Here is a 25,978-nt window from a genome sequence, read left to right on the forward strand (position 1 = left end):
TTTTTTATTTATTTTTTTATTATTTATTTTTCAATCGAGAAAATACAGTATTATAGTATGATGGTTGCTTTTAATTTGATGATGCATCACTATGTAATCTTTCATGTATATAATTCAATTTATTAAAATTTATTTATTTTATATATTAGTGTGTGTGTGTGTGTGTGTGGGTTTGTATATATATTGTACCTTGCATCACATCATAATTGAGAATCTGTTTATCTCATTACATCGTGTCATGTCATAAACACACATCACCCTCTATTTCAACTCGAGTCACTAAACCACCAACAGCCACAGCAGCCACAGCAGCATATTATATCAACTATATATACACACCAAGATTTACTAGATGTTCATAACGTCCAGTGGCATTGTCTCACAAATGTCAAGGCGGGGTGATTTTAAACCGAGGTAAAGAACAGAATAGCAGCAGCCAAGTACAAAGGACCAAAGTTTACCCCGTCAAACGTTATACAAAGCCAACATTATTATAATAATATACACACTATATATATGTTATAATGCTATCAAATCACCACTCGCAACGAATCATATTATACTTGAAGATAATTATTTGATATGCCAATTTGAATTTTGACTTGATGTGCAGATTTGTCTTGTATGGACAAGTTATCTATATTGTCTATTGTCTATGACATTTGACAAGTCGCGCATATAATAAATTTAATATTATATTTTGCCTCCCATTGTGAAGAAGATCCTTAAAATCACAAATTCAGCACGAATTAATATCATAAATTGCAACGACAATAATAATCCTTATGACATTGTCCGTGAGCCACCGGTCAAGTATTATTTTTTATTTTTTTTTTAATTTTATTTAAATGGCCATTGTATACTTGTATTTATAGTTGAAAAAGTCACATCGCATGTATTTAAATTGAAAAAAAAAAATAATAATTCAATTAGTGAAACATGAAATTTGATATTGATATCGGATATTTGTTGAAATATATATTTACCTTTGACAATTTGTAGACAGATAGATAGATAAATACCTCAACGAAAAGGGGTTAATCGTTAAATGCATATTTTTTTTTTTAGGATTGTTATTGACCATGGGGATGAGAGTATTTACATACAACATCAGAGACAATTGAATGAGCACGAGAATTATAAAGGAGTTGCCCCTTTCGTTTGTCAATACATTTATACATATATCCAACTAATCCTTTTATTTGACACTGATGTGAAACATAAGATCCTCAAAAGCTAAATAAAAAGGGCATTTTTTTTTTTGTTTAGTTTTGTACTAGTTGATGATTTTTCATTACTAACACGTAAAAATTGAACGAATAAATCCAGGGAAAAATTAAATGTGTACATCATGATAATTATATGGTTCAATTTAAATATATAGGTGTATAAATATATAAATTTAAATCGTGTGACCATTAACTGTGACCACATCACACTTAGCTCTCACACACTAAAAGCTACAGTATATATTAAAATGTTATGGGAGTTGTCTTATCGTTTATCAAATCGATTCTCTGATGGCACGAATATTGTGTCTGGACTTGTGGCGATTAGACGGTGATGCTTGTTGTGTCACTTGACTAAATGCATAAGGGAGAGACAGAGACCAACAGACTTGCATATACTTTGATGGGAAAAATAGGTGCGCTCTTTGATAAAAATCTACATTATGGATTTTTCGTTTTTATATATTTATTTTGTCTAATTTTTTTTTTTTTGATACCTTTTTTGTTTAGCCTGGGAAACAATTAAAGCTTTCTTATTTATTAATTTTGCCATAATTTCGCAATTGCAAATGCGCGAGCGTATATTTATAAAACAAAAATATATAAATGTTTTTTTTTTTATAATAGTTTAAACCGGAAGCAGCCGGCACGAGACTCACAGTGCGTGTATGTGTGTAGATATACATACATGACCCTTTCTCGTGTCATCTGCTTACCCCTTCTATTTTCAAAAATTTATTTTATTTTCAAATGAAAATTCATATAAATCTACTATACATGTTGTAGCATTTATTTTTTACCTTGCAAAGGTTGCAATGACAAAAAAATTGAGATGAAAAAATTTTGTATACCTGCAGCATATAAAATGCAGTTGCATTTTAAATATATTTCAACTTTTCTGTTGTCAAAATATAATTAAATTGAAAAATGAAAAAAATATATATTTTTTTTATTGTTTATTATTGGAAATATGTTAAGACAAGGTGTTAATAGATGCTCACATGATGTGTGGTTGGTTGCAGACAAAAAGGCAGGCAGGCAGGTGCATTTAAAAACATCCAATGTCATCGAGTCTCATGCACCAACAATTATTTTAAAATTTTTTTTATTTCTCTGATTTTTATTTTTTTATTTTCTTTCCAATTTTTCACAATTTTATTTGCTCATATAAAAAAAAATTTAATGTTTATTGTGTGGTTATATTTATTTATATATTTTTTTTCTTTCTTTTGAAGGGTTTTTAAATTATTTGGGATATATTTAAGATGCGATAATATTATTACTACACTCGTCATGCCAAACATTTAATGTTAAAAAAAAAAAAAAAAAAATGAAAATTTTTATTTTGTTATTGAAATAAATTATATAAGAATATAAAAAATAAAAATAAAAACCTGACGTACCTATACGTATACGTACGTACGTATAACATAAAGGACAAAGTTTAAAAAAAATTATCTCGAAAGATCAGGCAACGTTAATCAACGAGTTGCTGAGAATCCAGAAGAATAAAAAGAGTACAGTATATAAATATCTACATAAATAAGAAAGGCGTTTGTCTACACCACCGATCTTTAATATATTTCAAACTTTGTTGCTTTATCTCATCCAAAAAACAATTGTCACAATGAAAATAAAAAATATCAATTGACTTGCAAAAATTGAAATATATAAATAATAATAAATACATTATAATGGCTGTTGTATTATCTCTGATGTTACCTGTCATTTGCAGCATCAAACGCATCAAAACAATTGGATATTAATACAACACACACAACCATATATTTCGTTTGAATTTATCTATCAATAACATTGTCATAGATAAATTTATTTTTATATATCCAATCAATTGTCATTTTATAAATAAAATTTTATTTATTTAAAAAAAAAACAATTGATTAAATGAATTTAATAATTAGTTTAAAATTTGGACATACCCATTGTTTGTTATATGACAACAATTGTAAAACGAATACCGATCGATATATATATTTGTGTGCGATGTGAATGTGATGATGAAGAGTTGATCGTTCGGATAATAGCTGCTGCTGCTGTGGCAACAATCAAATCAGTTCTATCAGACTGATTTGAACAATATATATCCCTTTTCACTTTGTCTTGCTCTCTTGCTCTTTTGCTCTATTACATTATCCTTTGATCCGCGAGGCGCTTAAGCTTGTGGGGCGGCAAACACTCGCTGATTGCCCTCAACTTGGAGCTATCCAACTTCTCTCAACACACTACTATTTTCTCTATATACAACGTACCTCCCACTATGTATTAACTCGACGCCATCGCATTACTTTTTATACAATGTAATTTTATTTATTTTTTCTCAAAATAAATAAAAGGGATAAATGTTTCAAAAAAACCCCAAATGAATATTTGAATTTTAAAATGATATATTCATATAATGAATTTTTTTTTTTTATTTTTCCAAATGAACATCACCTGTGAATAACATGATGTCTCGTCTTGTACAAGTTAATTGTTCGCTGCAGTTGTAGTATGGCACACGTCCTGTAACGACGTCTACCTCAACAACGTTGACAACAATAACACGTGGTAGGAAGTAACGCTAGAGTTATCACTTATTTACATTATACATTATTTTTAAATGTGAAAATAGGTAAGTTAACAATTTTTGTATAGTGTTTAAATTTAACTACAATAATGCATTATCATATACAAATTTAAAAAGCACACATGCATGAAATACAAAATTATAATTACGCAATTTAGCAATTAAGTCAGTTTAGAAAAATGTCTATTTAAAAAAACAAATTCATTCAAGTGCAGCAGCAGCAGCAGCGTAAAGATCGCGACTCTTAATTCTCACAACATTCATCATCAAACATATTATATACATGTATAAACGTATATAAATATAAATAGATTAAAGGGATGTATATGTGTATAACGGACCTTTTTGTCTTTGGACAAGATATGCGGGTAGCTAGTATAGCATCAAGGGATGAAGTAGCTGCAAAGGTGGGAGTCAATTTTTTCACTTTTTTCTTTACATGATCATATAGACATTTGGTCCTAGCACTATGTGGTGATAGAGTACAGACAAATGTATAATTTTAAAAATGCAATTTTTCAATAAATAAAAATGAAAAATCAACAACAATGTGCTCTAGTTTGTGTTTTATATATTATGCAGCTATTACTTAATTTTATTTTTTTATAATATAAAAAAGGTATACCTTCAATAGAAACATCATCATGAAAAAATCATGAGCTCTGGTACATCCAAGAGATAGAAAGGGTGGGACAGTAGAAAGTTGATTGGTTCATAGGAAGCCACACCCATAGGCGTATACTTTTGTCGTAATATTATTGTGTATGTTCCTTGATTGCCGCAACTTTCAAAGCTCAATTCAGTTACCAACGAGACGTCAGTCGCGACGCAGGATCAAATCCTTAGAGAAATTATATCAATTCACAATTATTACAAGTCGCGATTATACAATAAAATTTAAAGTTTTATTATTATATTAAAAAATAAAATATATGTCTTGCTTATACCAGCATTAAAATCATTGTTGTGATATATTTTATAAATTAATTTAAATTACTCACATAATAGTTAAATTCAATTATTTTGTATAAAGTGTACAATGATCTAGAAAAATTATATCATACAAGTGATTAGCTAGAATCAATGATTAATATATTAATTATTAAATTGTGAAAAAAATAAAAATCAAGGATTTTTTTTACAATAACTTTGTGATTATTTTTTCATTCATTGAGAAACATTGATAACCAGGAACATGGTTGTACAGTAAGTTTATTGTTAATTTAATTTATCTCATGCATTATTTTTGGGTGCAATGATTTTTTTATTTTTATTTTTTTTCAAATAAAAATTATGCGTTTAAGGTTCAAGTGTATATATTGTTTTTTATATACATGCACAAACGCATATAATTGTTATCTCATTAAATATATCTAAATGAAAAAATAAAAAACTGAATAAATAAATAAATAAATAAGAAAGTTTGCGTTTAAAATATATACACACGCGACTGATGTGTCTTTTACACTCAAGTCTTGCTACATAATCTCGACTTCATGATCACCGACCGATGTATCATCTTACGTGGTTAAACGTGTTACTATACTATAAAGGCGATGACTTTATCACCAATCCAGGCAATCATTCACTCTCTATATACGCAAATATACAAATCTTGTATAAAATGTTTTAAATACATGCTGCCCGAAAATTATAAATGTTTCATGCGTATAATTAAATAAACATAGTGTGTGTATTATAAAATGAAATTAAATTTTTACTTGATGAGCTTTATAAGAAAATTTTAAATAAAACATATAACTGCAGTTGAAAATATTTTCACGCGTGCAGAGTATTAATACAATGTTATATTATTTAAAGTCGTTACAAACAGGTACTTTAACATGAGAGCTTCAATTCTCAGTGTAAATTTATTTTTTTTATTTCAAATATAATTTTACTACAAACATTTTAAAACACCTTAACTGTCATTCTTTTAATTTTATTGTACGACAGTTTAATTTTGACATTTACGATTTAAAAACACCTACTCAACATTAACGCATCACAATTGTTTTTTTTTTTTTATACATTATACATATTTTTATTCATTTTTTTGTTTTTAAATAAATGTTTTTTTTTTTTATTGTTATTTAGGAGCCGAGTGGGCTCGCCGACAATGTCAGCGACTGTTGCCAATAATCAACAACAACAACATCCACATCAAGAATGGGATATTAATGATTCAAATGTACCGAGGGTAATTAATTAAATAATTAATTAATTAATTATATAAAATTGCAATTAAGTAAGTTGTATAATAATAAATGTGTGTGTTTTTTTTTTTTACTTATTGAAGGTCGCAGAGTATGATTCGTGGTCCGAGTGGGCAGACGGACATGTTCGAAAAGTGTATGGACCGGATTGCGAAGAAGCCCGGAGGCATGCTTCCGGCTGGGCAATGCGAAATACCAACAATCACAATGTCAGTATATTAAAAAAATCATGTCTTGGTGTATTGGTTTGTTCACAACACTGTTATTTACCAAGTGGTAATCAAGTACATTTGAGACCAGCAATTTGTGACAAGGTATACATCTCAATTAAGCTTGTATAATATAAATTAAATATATTAAATATATTAAATATTAAATTTATTAATTTATAGGCAAGAAAAAAACAACAGGGAAAACCTTGTCCAAATAGACAATGTAATGGAAAATTGGAAATACAATCATGCAGAGGTCATTGTGGTTATCCAGTAACCCACTTTTGGCGACACACTGAACACGCAATATTTTTTCAAGCAAAAGGACTTCATGATCACCCAAAACCCGAGGCTAAATCAACATCTGAAGCAAGACGAAGTGCAGGAAATGGACGAAGAGTACGAGGTCTTGCTGTTATATTAGCGCGTGATGCTGCCCTAGGCTCAAAGGTAAATATTACGCATTATACATTTACATATCCTGTTGAGTTGTATTTCGTTTTATTCACTTTATAATTTACTTAATTATTTATTTATTTTTCAAGTTATTATCATTGCGAGGGATTAAACGGCCAAGTACTGAAAATCTTGAATTAAATCAACTCAACATTCAGCAACAGCAACAGCCACAACAACCACCACCACCACCACTCATTTCCGATAAAGGTAATTATTATATTTAATAATTTTTTTAATTTTGATAAATTTATAAAATTATTAATATTATTTTTATTGCTTAAATCAGCAGGATATTCGTGTTCATGTCCACCGTTTGAGTGTTTATGCAATCAACAACAAAACATGTCATCCTATCAACAACATCAACAACAACAACAACAGCATTATCAACATCAAACAACATATACACAAAATAATAATAATCATCATTTACAACATCAACCAAGTATGGCAAATAATGAGCAATCATTTTGGCTTCAAGAACCAATACAAAATCATCATCATCATCATGAAGATACACTTGGTTATTGTCTTCCAAGTCAAGTACCACAAGAGCCATCATATCCATTTATTCCAAATGAAGACGGTGATTTTGCAACATTATTTCCATCAAGTGATGATTTATTTCAACCAGAAGAAATATTTCAACTTGATCAACCACTTAGATCTGATTATACACAAAATTCACAAGATATACTTGGAACAAGATCACCACCATCATTACTAGATCTTGGTAGTGGTATTATTAAATATGAAATTGCTAATAAAAATGATGATCAACAACAACAACAACATCACCAACATCAACAACAACATCAACAACAACAACAACATCTTCATTATCATCATTATTGGCCACAAATAATGAGTGATGATTCAAACAGCAGCTGTAGCATTCAAACAAATGACAAATCAATTAATTATTCACAATTCAATAATAATAATAATATTAAAAATTATACAACTGATGAATCAGCAAAATATAAATTAACAAATACAAATAATAATTATATAAATTGTTATGATAAACCACCAATAAAACAAAGAAAATTTAGTGCAGATAATCAAGAACAATTATACTGGAATCAAGATAACAATAAATTAAATTATTCAATTGATATTATTGACAAAACAACAAATGATTATAATGATAATAATCAACAAGAATTGTACAATAATAATAATAATAATAATAATAATTCAATAATAAAATCAACAAAATTAATAAATGAAATAAATATTGATAATCAAAATCAAACTAGTCAAAATATTATGTTATTAAATAACAATTTAAATAATGATTATCAAAATGTTTATATATTAAATAATACAAATAATTTTCATAATAAAAGTCAAACAATAATTGATACAAGCCCTGAGCCTTCTTATTCACTTAATTATGGTCATTTAGAAGAACCAGAAATTGTCATTGATTCATTAGAACATGGTGGTGATAATTACAATTGTAATTCACTTTCACATATTGATAATAATCAACAATCATCAAGATTATCATCTAATCAGACAAGTATCAATAATCATCATAATCATCATCATCATCAATATGGTGATGTTGATTTGGAATGTCAGCCATTTGTTGATTATACATATATGGGTATGTTGTGCAATTCAGGATCAAGAATATTAACGACGACAACAACTGGTAATGGTGGTGCTACTGATGCTGATGATAATCATAATGTAAACATAAATAACAATCATTGCAATCAAACAGTAGCTCAACTCTATGTTTCTCGTCAATAATATATTTATATATTTTTATCAATTTAATTAGTTTTAGTATTATTATTATTGATAAAGAGTTTTAATCATTGTTCAATGATCAATGTGATTATTTTTAAGTTACAACAAATATATATGTATTATACTATAATAATAAATAAGCAAAATGAACTGATATTAAATCAATCATCTTTTTATTGACCTATTTATGCTAATTATATTTTACTTGATTTACTCACAATATTTCGTTGTTTTTGATGATGACAATTCAACACGTTGACGCTTTGTTTTCTATTTTTTTCACCAACAATAAATTATAATTTATAATACACAATAAATTAACAAAAATAACAACTAAACACTTAACTCAATCAACAATGTAAATAAACAAAAACTGGCAATTAATGAGAGGAGAGGAGAGAAGAGAGAAAAAAAAAAAAAAAAAGAGTTGCAACGAGAAAAAGTAGAACTACCCTATTTAAATTGACGCATGCGTATAAATAGAAAATATTGGCGGGTAAAATATCAATTAATTAATAAAAACAATAATTGAAAAATTTTCACATTTATTTTATCGAACACATGTTCAATGAATTTTATAAAAAAAATCTACAAATTTTGATTGTGTTGAACATTGAGGTTCGATATAATTAATTTTTCCAGTCATCGGTGTGTAGAGTTTAAGTATATCTATCATGATTCATATCGCAACATTATTTATATATATTAGCAGAGCCCTATTATTATTAATTATAGCCAACAATAATAATGATTATTATTAATATCTTGCTTGTCAAATAATACATAGTAGTAGTAATAATTTTAGATATTTTGGTGCAAAAAAAAAAAAAAATGAATATTTATGTTGGCTATTATTTATCAATACACTAATTGATTAGCTAGATTTTGAGTAATTTATTCATTACAACTGATTTTTTTTAATAATAATAATAATTATTGTAAAAGTAGTAGAAGTAGTAGAAGTAGTAGAAGTAGGAGTAGCAATACAAATAGACTTATTTGTGACAGTCAGTTGCATAACATTTTTTTAACTATTATTTATATTAATAACTACAAAATTAATTTATCAATTTAAAATTTATAATATCGAGCTTTATTTTTAAATTATTATCCTATATTTTATATTTATTGTTGTTGTCGTTAATATATATATTTATATAATTTATCTTTTCAAATTTTAAGTAGTAGGGTGAAAAAATTGTTACATTAGGTCTAACAATCACAGCTATGTTTTTTTTTTTTTTTCTTTTGTTTTTTCACTATAAATATTCACTATAAATATTAACGTGTGTGTTTGTGTGGTTGTTTGTGAGATAAAGAAATAATAATAATTATTTATTATCAATTCGTTTAGATTGCACGAAATAATTTCGTTTTTTATTTTTAAATAATTTATTGTAAATTAAATTATTTTCGTCGACAATAATTGCACAATTGCAATACAAAAAGTACATTTTTTTTTAATTCTTAAATTCTACAAGTAATATAAAATAAAATAATTAATTATTATATATTTTTAACTGGTACAATTTTTAATTAATTTACTCACTCATTCTCATTGTCATCATGATCCACAGATACTTTTTATTATATAAAAAAAAAAAAAAAAAAATTCCACAGTCACAGCTGTTTACAATCAAACATTATCACAACGAAACGCCAGTGCATTTTTTATTTTTTTTATCATTCTATCATAAAATTCGCAGCATTTATATCACAAATTTTTTTTTTTTTTTTTTTTTCACTTTTATATTTATTTTTTGTCATTTTTTTGAAACTTTTTATTATCTCTCCTATTTGTCAATAATAATCTAGACTTATTAAATTATCATATTAATTAATTATGTTAATTATAATGCTCACACAAATTATCATTATTATTATTATTATTTTTCAATGAATTACTTTCAAGACTTTTAATAATAAAAAAAATTGACAATTATTAAATATTTCTATACAAGTGTGAGTTAATTTATTTTATTAATAATTGTCTAACAATAATAATAATAATAATTAAGATATTGTATACATGTGTGTGTGTGTGTGTGTGTGTGTGTGTGTGTGTGTGTGTGTATGTGTGACACAAGATTCCAATCACAGCGCTAATTTATTACCTTTTCTTTCATAAACATCATGATCGTCATCGTCATTCATTACGTTTAATTTATTGGATTCAGGTGATTTATCGTAAAACTATAATTGCATAATTATTTGTAAATAAAAAATAAAAAAAAAACATTTTAACAACAAAAACAGCAACAACAACAACAACTCACTCTTGGCTTCTATCAGATGATGATATTGTCAAATCCAAATCTCTTGCTAGTCGTCTTACACGTACACGATAAAATTTCGTGCCTTGAGGAACTTTATAACGATTTTCAGGCTAAAATAAAAAAGAATTAATGTTTAAATTGTTTAATTGCTTTAATTAAATTATTAATTTTTACCTTTTTTGCATGGCAATATTGTTTATCAATAACTTGACCAAGTACATAAGTTTGTTTCGGTAAACCATCACGACTAGGACGTAAATCAAGTGTATCAGTACAATCAGAATGTAAAAAATACATTGTTTTTGTTTCTTGAAGAACAATATAATTTGAATGTTTTGTATCCCAAAGAACAATAACACAATCACCAGTATTGCAAGTATTTAAACTAATGGATAGCTGTTGAAATATATTTGTTGTACTTTTTATTAATTTTTCATGATATTTAAATGTTGATGGATCTTGTCGATTAATATCAGATGATAATGAAGTACCAGCTTCTTGGCTTGATGTTTCTGAAACAACTGCAACTGAACAACTCATGTCTTTATATTCTCTAGTATTTTCACGTGATGAATCCATTGATACAATAATTTCTGGTTGATTAATATTATTACGTGATCTTTCTTTAACAAGTTCAATTTCTAAAAAAACTTTATCAGATTCAAGAGCTTCCATTTTTGCAATGATATTTTTTTTTGAATCTTTAACAGCACGTAATTCAGCTGTTAAACGTTTATTATCAATTTCTAATTTTTCTAAATGTCTTGTTAAACAATCAGCATTACCACCACCACCACCACCACCCAACAATGACAATGATTCAGATGATGTTGATGATAATGATTCAAGTCTAACTTTTTTTGATTCAGATGCTTCAATATTATCATCTTTGCTAGATTTTGTTGCACCACTAACACCACAATCAGTTTTAACAATTGTTCTTGTTGTTGAACCATCAATACTCTCATTCATTTCCATTTTATTATTATTATTTTTATTAAATAACACGTCATTTGTGTCAGTAGCTGAATGTTGATGAATATTTTCACGATATTTTTCACACTCTTTGAATAATGTTATTTCTCGTAACATGAGATTTTCAATTTGTCGTTCTAATTGATTAATTTTTAGCTGCATATCATGTGTTTTATTTTCAATTGCTTGTCTTATTGCCTTGTCTTTTTCAGTCTCAAAATCTTGTCTCAATTGTGCAATAATTGCTTCATGATTAACAAGCTCAATTAAATCTGTTCTTTCAATTTTTTCAAGACTAGAATCACTTGGACTTCTTTCCATTAGTGTTGATGCAGTCATTAATTTAAATCTACTTCTTATTGTTTCAAGCTCTGTTTTATATTCAAGTTGTAATTTATCTGTTGTTTCTTTAATGATTTTTTGTTGATCAAGTTTTGCTGTTTCTAAATTATCTTCAAGTTGATTTATTTTTAATTTATATTGTTCAATAGTATCTGTTAGAATATTAACTTTTTCAATTGCATTATCTTTGTCAATAATTGTCATATTTAATTTTTCTGATAGCTGTAATTGTTGTTGTGTTTGTATATTTTTAATATTTATTATTTCTTCATTTTCAGCTTCAATTTTTTGACGCATTGTATTTATTAAACGTTCATGCTCAGCTTGATTATTTTCTTTGTCAATCATTGTTTGTTTTAAATTATCAATTTCTTCATCACGTGCATTTAATAATTTTTTAATATCTGATAATTCAAATTCATGATCAACAGTCATTTCATGTTGACGTTCATGTAATATACGTTCAGATTCTTGTGAATGTAATGTTAATGCTTGATTTATTCTTTCAGTAACATCATTAATACTATTATTTTTATCATCATTTATTTTTTCACGTAAATTTAATAATTCATTTCTAAATGTCATCATTGTTTCACTTGTTGTTGTTTTCATTGTTTGTAATATTGTACGAAGACGTTGTACTTCAGCTCGTGCATTTCCAAGATTTTCCTATAAATAAATTACAAAAAAACAAATTAATTATTAATCCAATTATTTATTGATACTTGGGAGGGAGAAAGGGGGTAAATTTTTTATTTATTAATTTATTTTTATCTAAAAGGACTATTGGAAAATTTAAGGAAAAATGTATATGCGACGGCATCAGCTGTTGGAAAATTTATTTTGGAAAAAAAGAAATTATATAGATTGGAAAATAGTATATAAATATATTGAGAAATAAATAAAAAAGAAAATAGATCTGGAAAATTCAATCCAGTACCTGAAGAAGATTAAGAAAAGCCTGATGCTGAGTATCGTTGTTGTGATGCTCACTGAGACTACTTGGTAATGATTCATCCATATAAAATTCAGTTGGTATAAAATCACCAGAGGCTGGTGCATCACTAAATGGACTACTATCATCACTACTACTATCAATGATAACAGTAGATTTTTGTTTTGATACAAGCTGGCCGTCGCACTTGATAGATGAATGATTTTGGTGGGATAAAATGATTGAATTATTATTATTATTATTATTTAATTGTTGTGATGATGGAAATTGAGGAGTATTATTATTATTATTTGATGTTGTTAATTGTATTTTTTTATTTGGGGATGAAGATAATAACACATTGTCCGAACCAACCTCCAATTCTTTTGTTTTTGATAAATTGTCCATTTGATCTTGATGAATAAAAGTACCATCATCAATCATTCTAGAAATCAAATGAAAAATATTACAATTAAAATTTTTATTAATGTCTAAATAGCTAAATAGATAAAAAAGAGTCACTACCTTTGATCAGTAGTCATTGATGTTGATGATTGATCAACAATATTAGATACATCATCAATTGTTGTTGTTGTTGTTGTCGCATTATTATTATTTTCATTTTGTTGTTTTTTATCATTATTTGTTGTTGTTTCATTATTATCGTTATTATTATTATTATTACTATTTGATAAACTATTTGATAAAAAAAATTGTGTTATACTATTTAAATTTGGAATATTCATGGATTCAGCAAAATCAGGAAGTTGACATTTCAATGAATCCATATCTTGTGATGTTAATTTTGGCAATTGATTGTCAAATAAATTTGGTGCTTGTGTTGCAAATGATGGTGGTGTATCCTCAAGACCAGGAAATAATATATTTAAAAAATGGCCATCAAATTTAGCTTGAAAATTACGACGTAATTGTACTTCATCATTATGTACAGTCATCAATTGACAAGCAAGATTACTTGCCCATAATAAAAATGCATTTGAAAATGTTCTTCTTCTAACAACTTCAGCAACAGCATCAATATACATTTGTGGTGCTAAATGTATTTGTTCAAGTATTTCTAAATGTCTTCTTAAACGTTTTAAATTTTCATGATACATAACTAATTTACCATCAACTTCCCATATTTTTTTTTCAACAAACATTATCCATTTTAAACGATGATATATATTTTCTGATAATTCTTCTTTAGCACGTGTACAACGACGTCTTATATCACGTAATTGATTATGATTACCCAACATGACAATTAATTGTTTACGATGTGATGCACATAAATCTGGTAATACACTTGGATCACCTAAATTATTAGCACGTGTTTGATTTTGTGAAAAACCTTGGGCCAATTCACCTTGATCTTGTACTAATCTTTTAGCTTGACTCATTAATTGTTCTAAACCAAATAAACGTTCACCTAAACCTTTTATTTCTTTTAATTCTGGTCTATCTGATGCATCAATTGCTAAATTAACTTCATTTTTTAATGATTCCATCATACGTTCATCAAATTGTTCTAAACCACGTGAACATTGATCAAATATTAATTCAAGACTACTCTGGTTATCTTTAGCTGATATCCATCTAAGTAAACTCAATACTTGATTGTCATTTGGTTGTTGTTGTTGTTGTTGTGATGATGATAATAATGTTTCATTTTGTTGTAATTCATAATGTTCATTATCATCTGGACTAATTAAACCATCAGCTTGTGCTCTTAATGCTGGTAATATTGGTATTTTTGATAATGTTTGAAGATCATTATTAAAATTATTTAACAATTGCATATGTTGTTCACGTTCAGTTAAATAATGTGCAACATTTTGTTGTAATAAATCAGCTCTTGTTTGAAACATTTGTGTAATATCCTCAAGATTAGCAACAACTGCTGCCCAACCTTGCTGTTGAAGATGTTGATCATGTACCAAATGTTCACAAGTTCTTGTTTGTTCTTTGGCAATATTATAACATTGCTGAGCAAGTTGGGCCCGTGATACCAAGGTTGCATATGTCGCTGACATTGCCAATGAGGCATTAATTTGATCAGCCAAATCAACATCTGTAAAAATATACCATTTATCATTATTTATATATTATTTAAAAAATTAAAAAGTTATTGACCTATACAACTGATTGCTTAGCAATTATTTTATTATTATCTTTGACCGACTTTTCATTCAAAAAATTATTATTGGGGTCAAATTAATTCTCGTATATTTTATCATCATCATATCTATAATGAGATTTTTTTATTTAATTATTTAGATTATATATTTTGTCTTATCAGTTTTTTTTTTTTTTTTTTTAATATAAAAATTTGTCTAGTAAATTCTTCAGACAGAGATTAAAACATTTTATCAAATTAGAAATTTATAATAATTTTAATTTACTGCAGTATCAGCATAAATACATTTCGTTACGTAATAATTCATAGTGTCAAGTATTCCTTTGCACATTTGGATTACGCAGCAGCAGCAGCAATAACCAATATAAATAATCATAGATAAATGTGTGTACATACACGTGTACATACATGTGTACACAACAACAACGTTAAATATATATTTATTTACACAGTTGTTGGCGTCCAACAGTCTACGACAATAGCTACGATATTTTTTTTTATATTTCTATTTGTATTATGATGATGATTACATTTATTTTTTGCTACTTTTAATTGCAGCAATAATTATTGTCAATAACTGTAAATATAAAAATAATCAAACCTGTGCTGTAATCAGTATGAGGAATAGGAGGAACCTGACTCTCTATTGCTCCTTGATTAAATAAATAAATTGGATTAGTGTCAGTTCCAGCTGAGTACGAGCAAACACGTGCATTTGATTCCAAACTTTCCCCGCCACTCATAAGTAATACTTGATGTTCTGCAAGTACGCCACATTCTCGTTCAATTGCTTCCTTCAACTCGGCAACACTGTATTAATTTTCAAAATGCATTACTTATTTGAATCTATTAATATATATATATAAATTGTGTAAAAATATTAATAATAAAAAAAATAAAAAAATTGCGCATGTGAGATAACAAGACGGCGACGCGTGTCAATGATTATTATTATTTTTTTTTATATAAAGAAACATGATATTATATTAGGTATATAGATATGATGACCTTTTTATTTTTAATATTTATATTTTTAATTCGATTGATGACATTATAATGAATATAAATTTAGTACACATCAAAGACTTGTTATTATTATTTTTTTTTTTTTATATATCAATAAAATTCAAATTTGCTTTTAAAATTTAACACGATTATGACAAAAATTATTGTGCTAATTGGGAGTAATAAATAAATGATAAGTTGAATTAATTATTACGTAATATATATGATAAATTAATTGTGTTAGTGTGTGAGACATTTTGTAAGTTGTGTTTGGTCATCTAGGGTCAAATTGCATTATGTTCTCGAATATTTTATGTCAGACTAACTGACTGGCTGTACTGACTAATATTTATTTATCAATTACAATAGGTAGACTCTGGTCTATGATTTATTTAATCTAGTTGATGTAAAAATCACATCTTGAATAAAGTTTTTTCAAGTCGTTGCGTCAACATCAAAAAATACGAGTCGAAACTATCGCCAAGTTTTATATATACGTAAGCACATGTAAAGATTTCATCAGAAATCTTTCGATATATTTTTTTTTTCTATTTAATATTCGTAAAAGAAAAAAAAAAAAAAATGACGCATTTTAAATTAAAAATACTACGTTGTGTTTTTTTTTTTTCTGTATTTTAAATGAAATCATATGTGTAACAAGTTTATGTTAATTTACTTTTGATTTTTTTAATTTTAAAAATTACCTTTGGAGGGCGAGACCAATGTTGAAAGTAATTGTTGCACCAGTGTCGACATAAAATATGTACAGCATGATGATTATGATGATGCCAAGTATCAAATAATATTATTTCAACTTGATATATCAATATAAAGTCTTGATTTATTTATTCCAGTTGATGATGATGATGATGATGAAGGAGATTAACCAGTTCCACATGGATTTTTTAGCTAATTTATTAATTTAATATATCGTCAAGTTTTACGGGGCCGTACTCCACGTTTTGGCTTGCTCGAGAGGACGGCCCCCGTTAATCTGCACGTCATGTATCAATTTTGATCCTCTTTTTCACTCCTATTTAATTTATTCAAAAAAATAAAAGTTATTAACTAATATTATATAATGGTATTGTGTTATTTTATATTTTTTTTTAAATATAATAATACAAGTGTAGCTATGAAAATAATAATAATAATAATAATAAAGTAATGTCACTGGTTCAGGTTGTTGCCAACCAACCAACTCGATCAGCTGCTCATCCAAATAAACAAAGCACTATTCACTTTATATTTTAAAAAAAATATAAAATTGTCATAATGACATGTCACAAAATCAAACTCTTGAACAATATTAAATATTTTATTAGGTATAATTATTATATTTAAAAATCAACAACACAACTGGACAATAACAAAAAGAAATTTAAAAAAAATTAAAAAAAAAAAAAATACACAAACGAATGGCGATGTACTCAAATAAATAATAATAATAATTTATCATTGTACCGTTGTTTGATTATTTATTGATCACACTATTTAATAATTTAAATGTTTTTTTTTTTAACTATCCAAATTAAGATGATGGCAAAATAGAAAAAAATAAAAAAATAAATTTTTCAATAATTGCAAGTATAATATTGTACTAACCACTTTTCCAGGGTATATAATACAATGATGATGATGGATTTTTGTTGTTGAATATATTTATCTATTTATTTTGATTGTTTATTAAATTTTATAGAGTAAAAAAATTTAATGAAAGACGAAATAAAGTGTTGTTGTCGAGAGAGCACAAAGCAATATGCGCCACTGGCACAAATGCAAATGCGCGAGAAACTCAGAACAAAGAAAAACTTTTTAATAAATATATATTCGAGTATTTGAGTATATATATGTTTATCACTATGACACTATATATCTTGATAATAAAAAAAAAATAAAAATATCAATTACAATATATATATTGTCTACTTGGAGATACAATAAAAATTGTCTTTAAATTAAATATTATTTATTGTTGGCAAACACTTATGTACACACAAAAAAACTTGATTTTTTTTTTCTCCACACACAACACAACCAGTTTTATTATTATTATTATTATTTTTCTTTTAACAATAAACAAAACAAACTTGACAGCAACAACAGCAACAACAACAGTAACAACAACAACAACAACGACAACTCTTTTTTGTATAAATAATTTTAGAAGCTAGTTTTTGTTTTTTGTATTTAATTCTTTTTAATTTTAATGATGATGATGATTTCGACGAAGCCTTTTATAAGTTTTTTTTTTTTTTGTTAAATGCATTTGTGTTTGTGTGTAATTGTGTGTGTTGATATTATTATTATTTTGCACTTGCGCGACCTCTTTTACATATGGCTCTGTGTCAATGTGTGTTTGACGTGTGTGTTTCAGAGACACCACAGCTGTTTTGAGTTGTTTAATCAAAGTAAAATTTTAACGATGTATTATCATCAATTGAATAATTAAAAATGTTGATAAATTTGACAAAAAAAATGATTAATTTTTTGGTGATTAAGTTTTTTATTTAAAATTTACTTTTAACATACGTTTTGAATTAAAATTGATAATTTTATTATTTAGATTGTGAATTACATACTAATTACTACAAAGATACAAAAAAAATACATAATGAAATAATGACATTGTAAATAAGTTTATCAAAAAAATTTTGCGAATGATTTTTTTTTTTTAAGCAACCGAAAAAAAAGTTTTCTCATTTATCAATATCCGGGCTGACAAATCAGCTGTTTTTTATTTTTTATTTTATTATAGGTAATTAGTTTATTTTACATTAATAAATTGACAAAGAATTTTATTTTATTTGTTTTTAATAAAGTTTTATTCTATTTGGCTGCTGATTTTTATAATTTCATTTTTTTATAATTATATTTTTTTTTATTAATTAATGAGAGTGTGTGTATTTATTATCTGCGCATGACTGTACTTGAAAAAAAATGACGTCATAATAATAATAACAGCAACAATAATTGGCATTTAAATTTAAAAATGCGAATTATTTAGTTCAGTAGTAAATAATAATAATAATAAAATTATTAAAAACTGAAAACTGGACAAGAAAATAAGTAGACATTTATTGGTCCACTAACTGTACTCTGTTGAAAATAAATAAATTAATTAATCAATAATAAATGTATAATAAAAATAAAAGTACTTGCCATTGTTTGGGTGTTTGTTACGTAGTACATATTGTCCTTGAAATAATAGGTTGATTCATTTGATGAGAAAATAGCATCGATACCATTATCTGGTGCTCCATAAAGTAATCCAATGGGAATTGGAGCTGAAATTTTTATCAATCTAATACTGCGATAATAAAATTTCCAAAAATGGGCTCCTTTAAAAAAATAAATAATTCCATTTTTAGATGAAATTGTTGCAGCATCAATATCATTTGGTACACCTGGAAAATCTTGACTAATTTCTCTTGGAAAATAATTTCCATCAACTTTATCATCAAGATATCTCCAAAATTTTGTTCCCTATTTTCATTTAAAATAATATAAATTAATAAAAATAGCAATAATTAATAATTTTTTATTTTTACCTTGAAGAAAAATGTATATCTATCGTAGAGTGAAAATGCGGCATCAATATTACCAGGTAAACCTTGCCAATATGAGCTTATTAATTGTGGTGGTTCACTTATTGGTTTGCCATCAATCATTTTCCAATAATAATCACCTGATTAAAAAAAAGAATCATTATCATTTAAAACAAACAAAAAAAAAAAACAAATAATTACCTCTGAAATATATAACATTGTTTTTGCTATCACTAAAAACAGCATCAACTTTAGTGTCTTTACACATATCTGGATATTCTCCAGTATTATTTATTGTTGGCGGTGTTGTTGTTGGTCGTGGTGTTGTTGGTGGTGTTGTTGGTGTTGGTCTTGGTGGTGGAATAGTAGTTGTTAATGGTTTTGATGTTTTAGGTCCATACAATGCCTAAAAATAAAATAATAACAATAATTAAAATTTATTAAATTTTTCTATGAATTAATAATATAGCATACTTGAATTCCTCGTATATCATCATAATGTAGCATAAAATTTGGATCATATTGTCGATAAAGTGGTGCCATAAGAGCTTTTCCATTACTATGAGAAAGACCAAGTGCATGACCAATTTCATGTGCGGCTGTTTGAAATAAATTAATTCCATTGTAATCATTTGCTGTCCAGTATTCATCATCATCAAAATGTATATCACCACCATGTGCTGGAAAAAATGCATGTGCTAAAACACCACTTGGTCCATCAAAATTATCATAATCACCATGATCACCACGTACAAATTTAATTTCAATATCAACTGGACCAGTTGGTTTTGGTGTAAATGTTAAATCAGTATAATCAGACCAAACATTAAATGCACGAGCTATTTCTTTGTCAATTGTTTTTTTATCAAGCACAGATCTTGATGGATATTTTAATATACGATATGTTAATTGATACTTGTACCATTTTGTACCTGTTAATTAATTAATAAATCAATTTATTTATTCATGGATTATTTTGTTAATTGCAATTTTCATAGATAAAATTTACCTTGAATAACATAACGTTTAACTTTGCTATGAATATCAACATCATCAACATCATCAACATTGTCAACTTCATCAACTTCATCAACACCATTATTTTGATCAGTTGATGTTGAAATAATTTTATCTTTAATTCCACATCTTGGCATGCTCATTAAATTCAATGTTTCTTTGTCTAAAATACCTGTGACAAATAAATTAATTGATTAATTAATGAATAATATTAAAATTTAAATAAAATAATAATATACCTGTTGCATCAAGTCCTACAAATGATTGAAATTCTTTTATTGCATTAGCTACACTTTCTCCATTGTATATTGTATTATCAATATTTGTCTCAGGCAAATATCCATATTGCATTAAATATTTCTGTAAAATAATAATAATTAATTTACATATATTTTTTAAATAAATTTAAATTAAAGTAATTAAATTAACCAAAACAAAAGTAGTATCAGCATTATTGGCTTCATCAGTTGGATTTGAATTGACAATTTCAACTTGATCTTCAGCATTTATTTTTGTAAATACAATCAATAAAATGACAATCCAATTGATGAATTTACATGATGGATTGAAAGCCCTTGCCATCATTAAAATATTATTTAAAATAAAAAAAATTTATAATCAATTGTCAAGTTTAAAAAAAAGAAGTACTTTCTGCTTGAAATATATTTTTACTATTGACTAGAAACATGGCAAATTCGGTTATATATTAAATTGGCTTTTATTTGGTTTCAACTTTTTGATACTTGCTATGTAAATATAAAAAACCATTGAAATGATAATTTATTATATTGAAATATATCATCATTTTGTCAATATTATATACAAATAAAAAATAGGCCATTAATCAATGTAATTTATTAAATCATGATTGTCTCCGTTATTTGAATTGTCGAAAATTCAATGAAACACTTGTTATTTATTTTTCTTAATAATAATAAATAAATGAATACACTAACGTCATTAGTTGGTAAATAATAATTTATTATATTTTTATTTAACATTTAAAATTTAATTAATTAATTAATTAATTAATTGTAATTGTAGATGAAAAAGCTGTTCAATAAATTTTTTCATATATGAATATGATGATTATATTTTTTTTATTGAAAACAGAAATTACATTTACCAGCAGCAATAACATCAGTCACGTCTTTTAATGCATTTGAAATGAATTATTTACAACATTTATTAAAAAAAGAAAAAGATGAACATATTAAATATGTATTTAGGATATTACATGTAATTAGATAAATAACGTCAATTCCTTTTACAACAACTCCTTGAGGATATATCCTTGAAAAAAATATGATAAAATAAATAAATTAAAAATTTCCTTATTTTATTTATTAATTTATTTAATTAATTAAATTGCCCTTAACAATACGTTTTTTGGGCTACACGTGATGACATAATAATTTTGATAAATACATGTAATTTCTTATACGTTAATAAGATTATTTTAAAATATTATACATACAATTGGTTGCTGGCCAATTATTAATATTTGTTTCAATTCTAATAAATATTTTATTGTTTTAAAAATAAAATTTAAAAAAAGTAATAACTCAAATTCTTGATGATAAAAAAAATATTTTTTTTTATAAAAATTATCATTTGAAACATAAATAAAACAACTACTGACCAGCTAACTGTTTATAACTATTTTTCATATTTTATTAAAAAGTGTTTGTTTAAATATTGTGTATAATTATGAAAATAAAATATATTTTTTCAGTGATTTTGCTGAATCAATTTATTGGTAATTTATTATAATATAATAATAAAAATTTAATAACATATAAACTTTTTAATCTCTGTATATATAATTTTCCAGATCATTGTTGTACCATCAACAGATTTCGATCTTTGTTATCGCCATCGTCATCAGCAAACAACTATGAACCAGTGGAAAATGTTCAGGTCACTACTATATAATAACTATATTATAATTATTTTCTTTTTAGCCCACATATTTATTTTAAATGTAAAAAAATTGATTGACAAATAAATTTATGTATTATTTTAGTTGATAGACTACATAAATGGTGAAATTGTTAGATTGGCACAGCAAGACTACAATGTGATACTAGATGATAAACTAATACGGGGCGACGACTTTGAAGACCCACAATTTCCAATGAGTACATTGTTTGGTATCAAGAGACCCACGGTAATAAAAATGAGAAACAAAAAAAAAAAAACATATATCTTGTATACAAATACAGAAGAGCAATACATATTTTTTTTTTTTTTTTTATAGCAACTCTCGAATAACCCGGTTTTATTCATAAGTGATAAACGTGATAAAAGTTTTCACGTGAGACAAAGATCACTAGGTGATTGCTGGTTTTTAGCTGGACTTTTGAATCTTAAATATCATGAAAATTTATTTAATTTCATTGTGCCATCAAACGATCAGTCATTTGAAAAGGATAAATATGCTGGAATGTTTCACTTCAGGTAAATAAATATATCATGAAATTTTTATGACAACAACGATTGTAAATAGCAAAATAAAAAATGCACAACATAAATTTATTATATGCTATATTTTTTTGAAAATAAAATATGTAAAAAAAAATTATTTCAAGGCCTTAGAAAAAAAATATGCCATTAATAATTGGATTGTGGATTAATTATAGATTTTGGCAGGTCGGAAAGTGGGTTGACATTGTCATCGATGATCGTCTTTATACATTATCAAAGTTTCTATGGTATACAGCTTTAAAAGATTCCAATGAATTTTGGGTTTGTATACTAATAATGTCAATGTGTATATTTAATAATGATTTGTTTGATATATATTTTTAATTTTATAAATAAAACAGGTGCCTTTAATTGAAAAAGCCTACGCAAAACTAAACTATCGATCGTACAAAAACATTGACGGGGGTTTTGCTTCAAGGGCAATGCAAGATTTATCAGGATGTATCTCTGAAGTATACCTTGTTGAAAGGAAACATGAAACATTATTTGAAATGATTTATAATGCAAAAATACGAAAAACGATGATGACTTGTGGCAGTTATAACGAAAAAACAATGAAAAAAAAGAAGAAAAAAAATTCTTTAAAAATTGTTTTAGGACATTATTATGCTATTACAGCTGTAAAAATAATTAAAAAAAAAAAAAAAACTGTTGATCATGAATTTAAATTGATACGTATTAATAATCCACATGGTGATAAAGCTTCAATTTGCTATTCTGATGAAATTAAAAAAATATATACCGAATCAAATAAATTTGATCAAGTTACTATGGAGTCTGAATTGCCAATTCAAGTTGATGGAGAAAGTTGGATTTTATATGAAGATTTTATATACTATTTTGATACTATTGAAATTTGTAATTTAATACCAAATTCAATAATCGATGATATTTATACAAAATCGGGAACTAAAAAATTATCATTATCAGCAAAAGAAGGAGTATTTATGGGAGGAACCTTGTCAAAGGTAGTAACAACAGATGATTTACTTACAATAAAACCACAATATCGTATTGTATTAACAGAGCCAGATGAAGGTCAAGAAAATAATAATATATGCAGTATTCTCATTAGTTTGTCATTAAAATATCAACCTGATATAGAAAATTTTATTGATCCAAAATTAGCAATTGTTATTCTAACAGTAAGTTAAATTATTAAATTATAATTTAAAAAATTAACATTTACACGTATTTTCAGTATGATGAAACTGAGGAAAATAAATTACAAAAACCACTATATAAATTTGTACATGAAGTTAGATTAATCAATTCCATAAATTCAATGTCTGGAGTAACAAGTAGACGTTTGGATTTAAAATTAGGTACATACTATATTTTACCATCAATTGGAAATACTTTTAAAGGAGCAACTTTTCATCTCCAAATAATGTCTGAACAAGAAAATATTTTAAAGTAAGTTTTTATTTTTCTCTTGATTACAAGTATGACCAATAAAATAATTAAATATTTTAATTTTTTTTTTTATATTTCAGGGTGTATGATCGAAATATCAATATGCCTAGTTTAGCTGAAAAGGTTTATATTATAAATTTTTTAAAAATATTATTATTGTTGTTATTATTATTATTATTATTTATAGATACATAATTTAAAATCTGAATTTATTGAAGATAAAGATAGTGAACTATTTTTTAAAATGGCAAGAAATACAAATTCTAATGAAAATGAAATTGAAAATAGAATTGATTTTAAGGGCTTATATAATATTTTCAAAAATAATGAATTTTCATTAAATAAAAATTGTAGGTATAAATTTTTATTGTTATTTTTATATTTTAATATAATTTATTAATTTATTATATCAACTTCAGGCCACACTGAAAATAAACTTGATGGAGAAATAATTGACAAGTTAAAATTACTAATAGAAACAAATAAATTTATGCCAAAAAAAAATATGTCTATCGAAAGAATAACAAAAATTTTATTAGAACTTGAAGTATAATTAATTTATATTATTTTAAAATATATTGATAAAATTCTTGGTACTACTATTATTATTATTTTTAGGAAGAATATGAAAATTTTCCAAAAGAAGGATATGGTAATGCATGGACTAGTACTCTGTTTATGAAACATTTATTCAAAAAAAATGGATATTTCATAGAGCCTAAAGAATTTAAAGTCATTTATCATATTTTTAATGAAAAAATAAAACCAATAAATTTAAATAATTTTATATTAATCATAATGACTTTAAAAAGTCATTTAGGTAAGAAAGAAAATATAATTTTATATATAGTTTTTATTAATAATAATAATGATAATAATAATTTGAATTTTGATTATATTGAAAGGATCATACTGTGAAAAATTCAATGTAAAATTGATTCAAGATTTGATTTCATTAGTACTTTCTGGTGATGAATATAAAATTGATATACAGGGTTTTAAAAAAATTATTCAGTTTATTAAGCCATTAAAAGTAAATAAATATTATAATTTATTAATTATATTATTGAAAATTTTTTTTTATATTTATGTTAATTGTGTTAATATAATTGTGGTTTTAGGAAAATTTCATCGAATATGCATCTACATCATATCGTACTGTGCCATTTACAAAATTCAAAAAACTTTTAGATTCAATTGATTATAAATTAACATATAATATGATTGTAACTATATATCAAACATATGGAAATGGTGATGATATTTTTTACCAAGAGTTTGTACAATCTGTTATTGATATTACAAAAATATTTGGTAAAAAAAAATATAAATAAATATCTCTGTAAATTTTATACATGCGTATGAGACAAT

At 25.6% G+C, this 25,978-nt stretch overlaps 3 protein-coding genes across 4 annotated transcripts; 1 reads left to right on the forward strand and 2 right to left on the reverse strand.

Moving 5' to 3' along the window:
* The first annotated feature begins 4,640 nt into the window (after positions 1-4,640).
* On the forward strand, positions 4,641-8,805 carry LOC122847784 (transcription factor glial cells missing-like). Its single transcript, XM_044145640.1, has 7 exons — positions 4,641-5,022; positions 5,914-6,016; positions 6,116-6,346; positions 6,425-6,694; positions 6,790-6,910; positions 6,993-7,813; positions 8,009-8,805. Exons 1-7 carry the CDS (start codon positions 5,012-5,014, stop codon positions 8,465-8,467), a joined length of 2,016 nt encoding a protein of 671 aa, XP_044001575.1. The 5' UTR covers positions 4,641-5,011; the 3' UTR covers positions 8,468-8,805.
* Positions 8,806-8,994: 189 nt separating this feature from the next.
* Positions 8,995-18,410, reverse strand: LOC122860658 (RB1-inducible coiled-coil protein 1). 2 transcript variants are annotated; one of them, XM_044164561.1, is made up of 8 exons: positions 17,745-18,410; positions 16,844-17,172; positions 15,736-15,944; positions 13,520-15,068; positions 13,001-13,439; positions 10,918-12,729; positions 10,744-10,853; positions 8,995-10,660 (listed from the first exon to the last, which is right to left on the reverse strand). In XM_044164561.1, the coding sequence occupies exons 2-8, from the start codon at positions 16,909-16,911 to the stop codon at positions 10,627-10,629; spliced, it is 4,221 nt and encodes a 1,406-aa protein (XP_044020496.1). In that variant the 5' UTR covers positions 16,912-17,172; positions 17,745-18,410; the 3' UTR covers positions 8,995-10,626. The 2 variants fall into 2 exon arrangements, with proteins under 2 accessions (XP_044020496.1, XP_044020497.1); XM_044164562.1 differs by having other exon boundaries at positions 13,370-13,439; positions 17,745-18,237.
* A 768-nt stretch (positions 18,411-19,178) lies between these two features.
* On the reverse strand, positions 19,179-20,980 carry LOC122847785 (matrix metalloproteinase-19-like). Its single transcript, XM_044145641.1, has 8 exons — positions 20,944-20,980; positions 20,784-20,876; positions 20,697-20,717; positions 20,162-20,619; positions 20,021-20,093; positions 19,691-19,827; positions 19,302-19,625; positions 19,179-19,238 (listed from the first exon to the last, which is right to left on the reverse strand). Exons 2-8 carry the CDS (start codon positions 20,845-20,847, stop codon positions 19,179-19,181), a joined length of 1,137 nt encoding a protein of 378 aa, XP_044001576.1. The 5' UTR covers positions 20,848-20,876; positions 20,944-20,980.
* Between the last annotated feature and the right edge of the window lie 4,998 nt (positions 20,981-25,978).

Source organism: Aphidius gifuensis, linkage group LG1 (genome assembly GCF_014905175.1).
Source record: "Aphidius gifuensis isolate YNYX2018 linkage group LG1, ASM1490517v1, whole genome shotgun sequence".
Classification (NCBI taxonomy): Eukaryota; Metazoa; Arthropoda; class Insecta; order Hymenoptera; family Braconidae; genus Aphidius; species Aphidius gifuensis.

What these genes read in the sequence shown, in the direction of transcription:
- LOC122847784 (XM_044145640.1), top strand. An exon ending in ATGATTCAAATGTACCGAGG is followed by an intron (nt 6,017 to 6,115) that starts GTAATTAATTAA and finishes TACTTATTGAAG; the next exon opens with GTCGCAGAGTATGATTCGTG. An exon ending in ATGCTGCCCTAGGCTCAAAG is followed by an intron (nt 6,695 to 6,789) that starts GTAAATATTACG and finishes TTATTTTTCAAG; the next exon opens with TTATTATCATTGCGAGGGAT.
- LOC122860658 (XM_044164561.1), bottom strand. Translation starts at nt 16,911, where the DNA reads ATGCTGTACATATTTTATGTCGACACTGGTGCAACAATTACTTTCAAC. An exon ending in TCATACTGATTACAGCACAG is followed by an intron (nt 15,069 to 15,735) that starts GTTTGATTATTT and finishes ATATTTTTACAG; the next exon opens with ATGTTGATTTGGCTGATCAA. An exon ending in TCATCTGATAGAAGCCAAGA is followed by an intron (nt 10,661 to 10,743) that starts GTGAGTTGTTGT and finishes ATGCAATTATAG; the next exon opens with TTTTACGATAAATCACCTGA.
- LOC122847785 (XM_044145641.1), bottom strand. Translation starts at nt 20,847, where the DNA reads ATGAGCATGCCAAGATGTGGAATTAAAGATAAAATTATTTCAACATCA. An exon ending in GATATACATTTTTCTTCAAG is followed by an intron (nt 19,626 to 19,690) that starts GTAAAAATAAAA and finishes AAATGAAAATAG; the next exon opens with GGAACAAAATTTTGGAGATA. An exon ending in TAACAAACACCCAAACAATG is followed by an intron (nt 19,239 to 19,301) that starts GCAAGTACTTTT and finishes TATTTTCAACAG; the next exon opens with AGTACAGTTAGTGGACCAAT.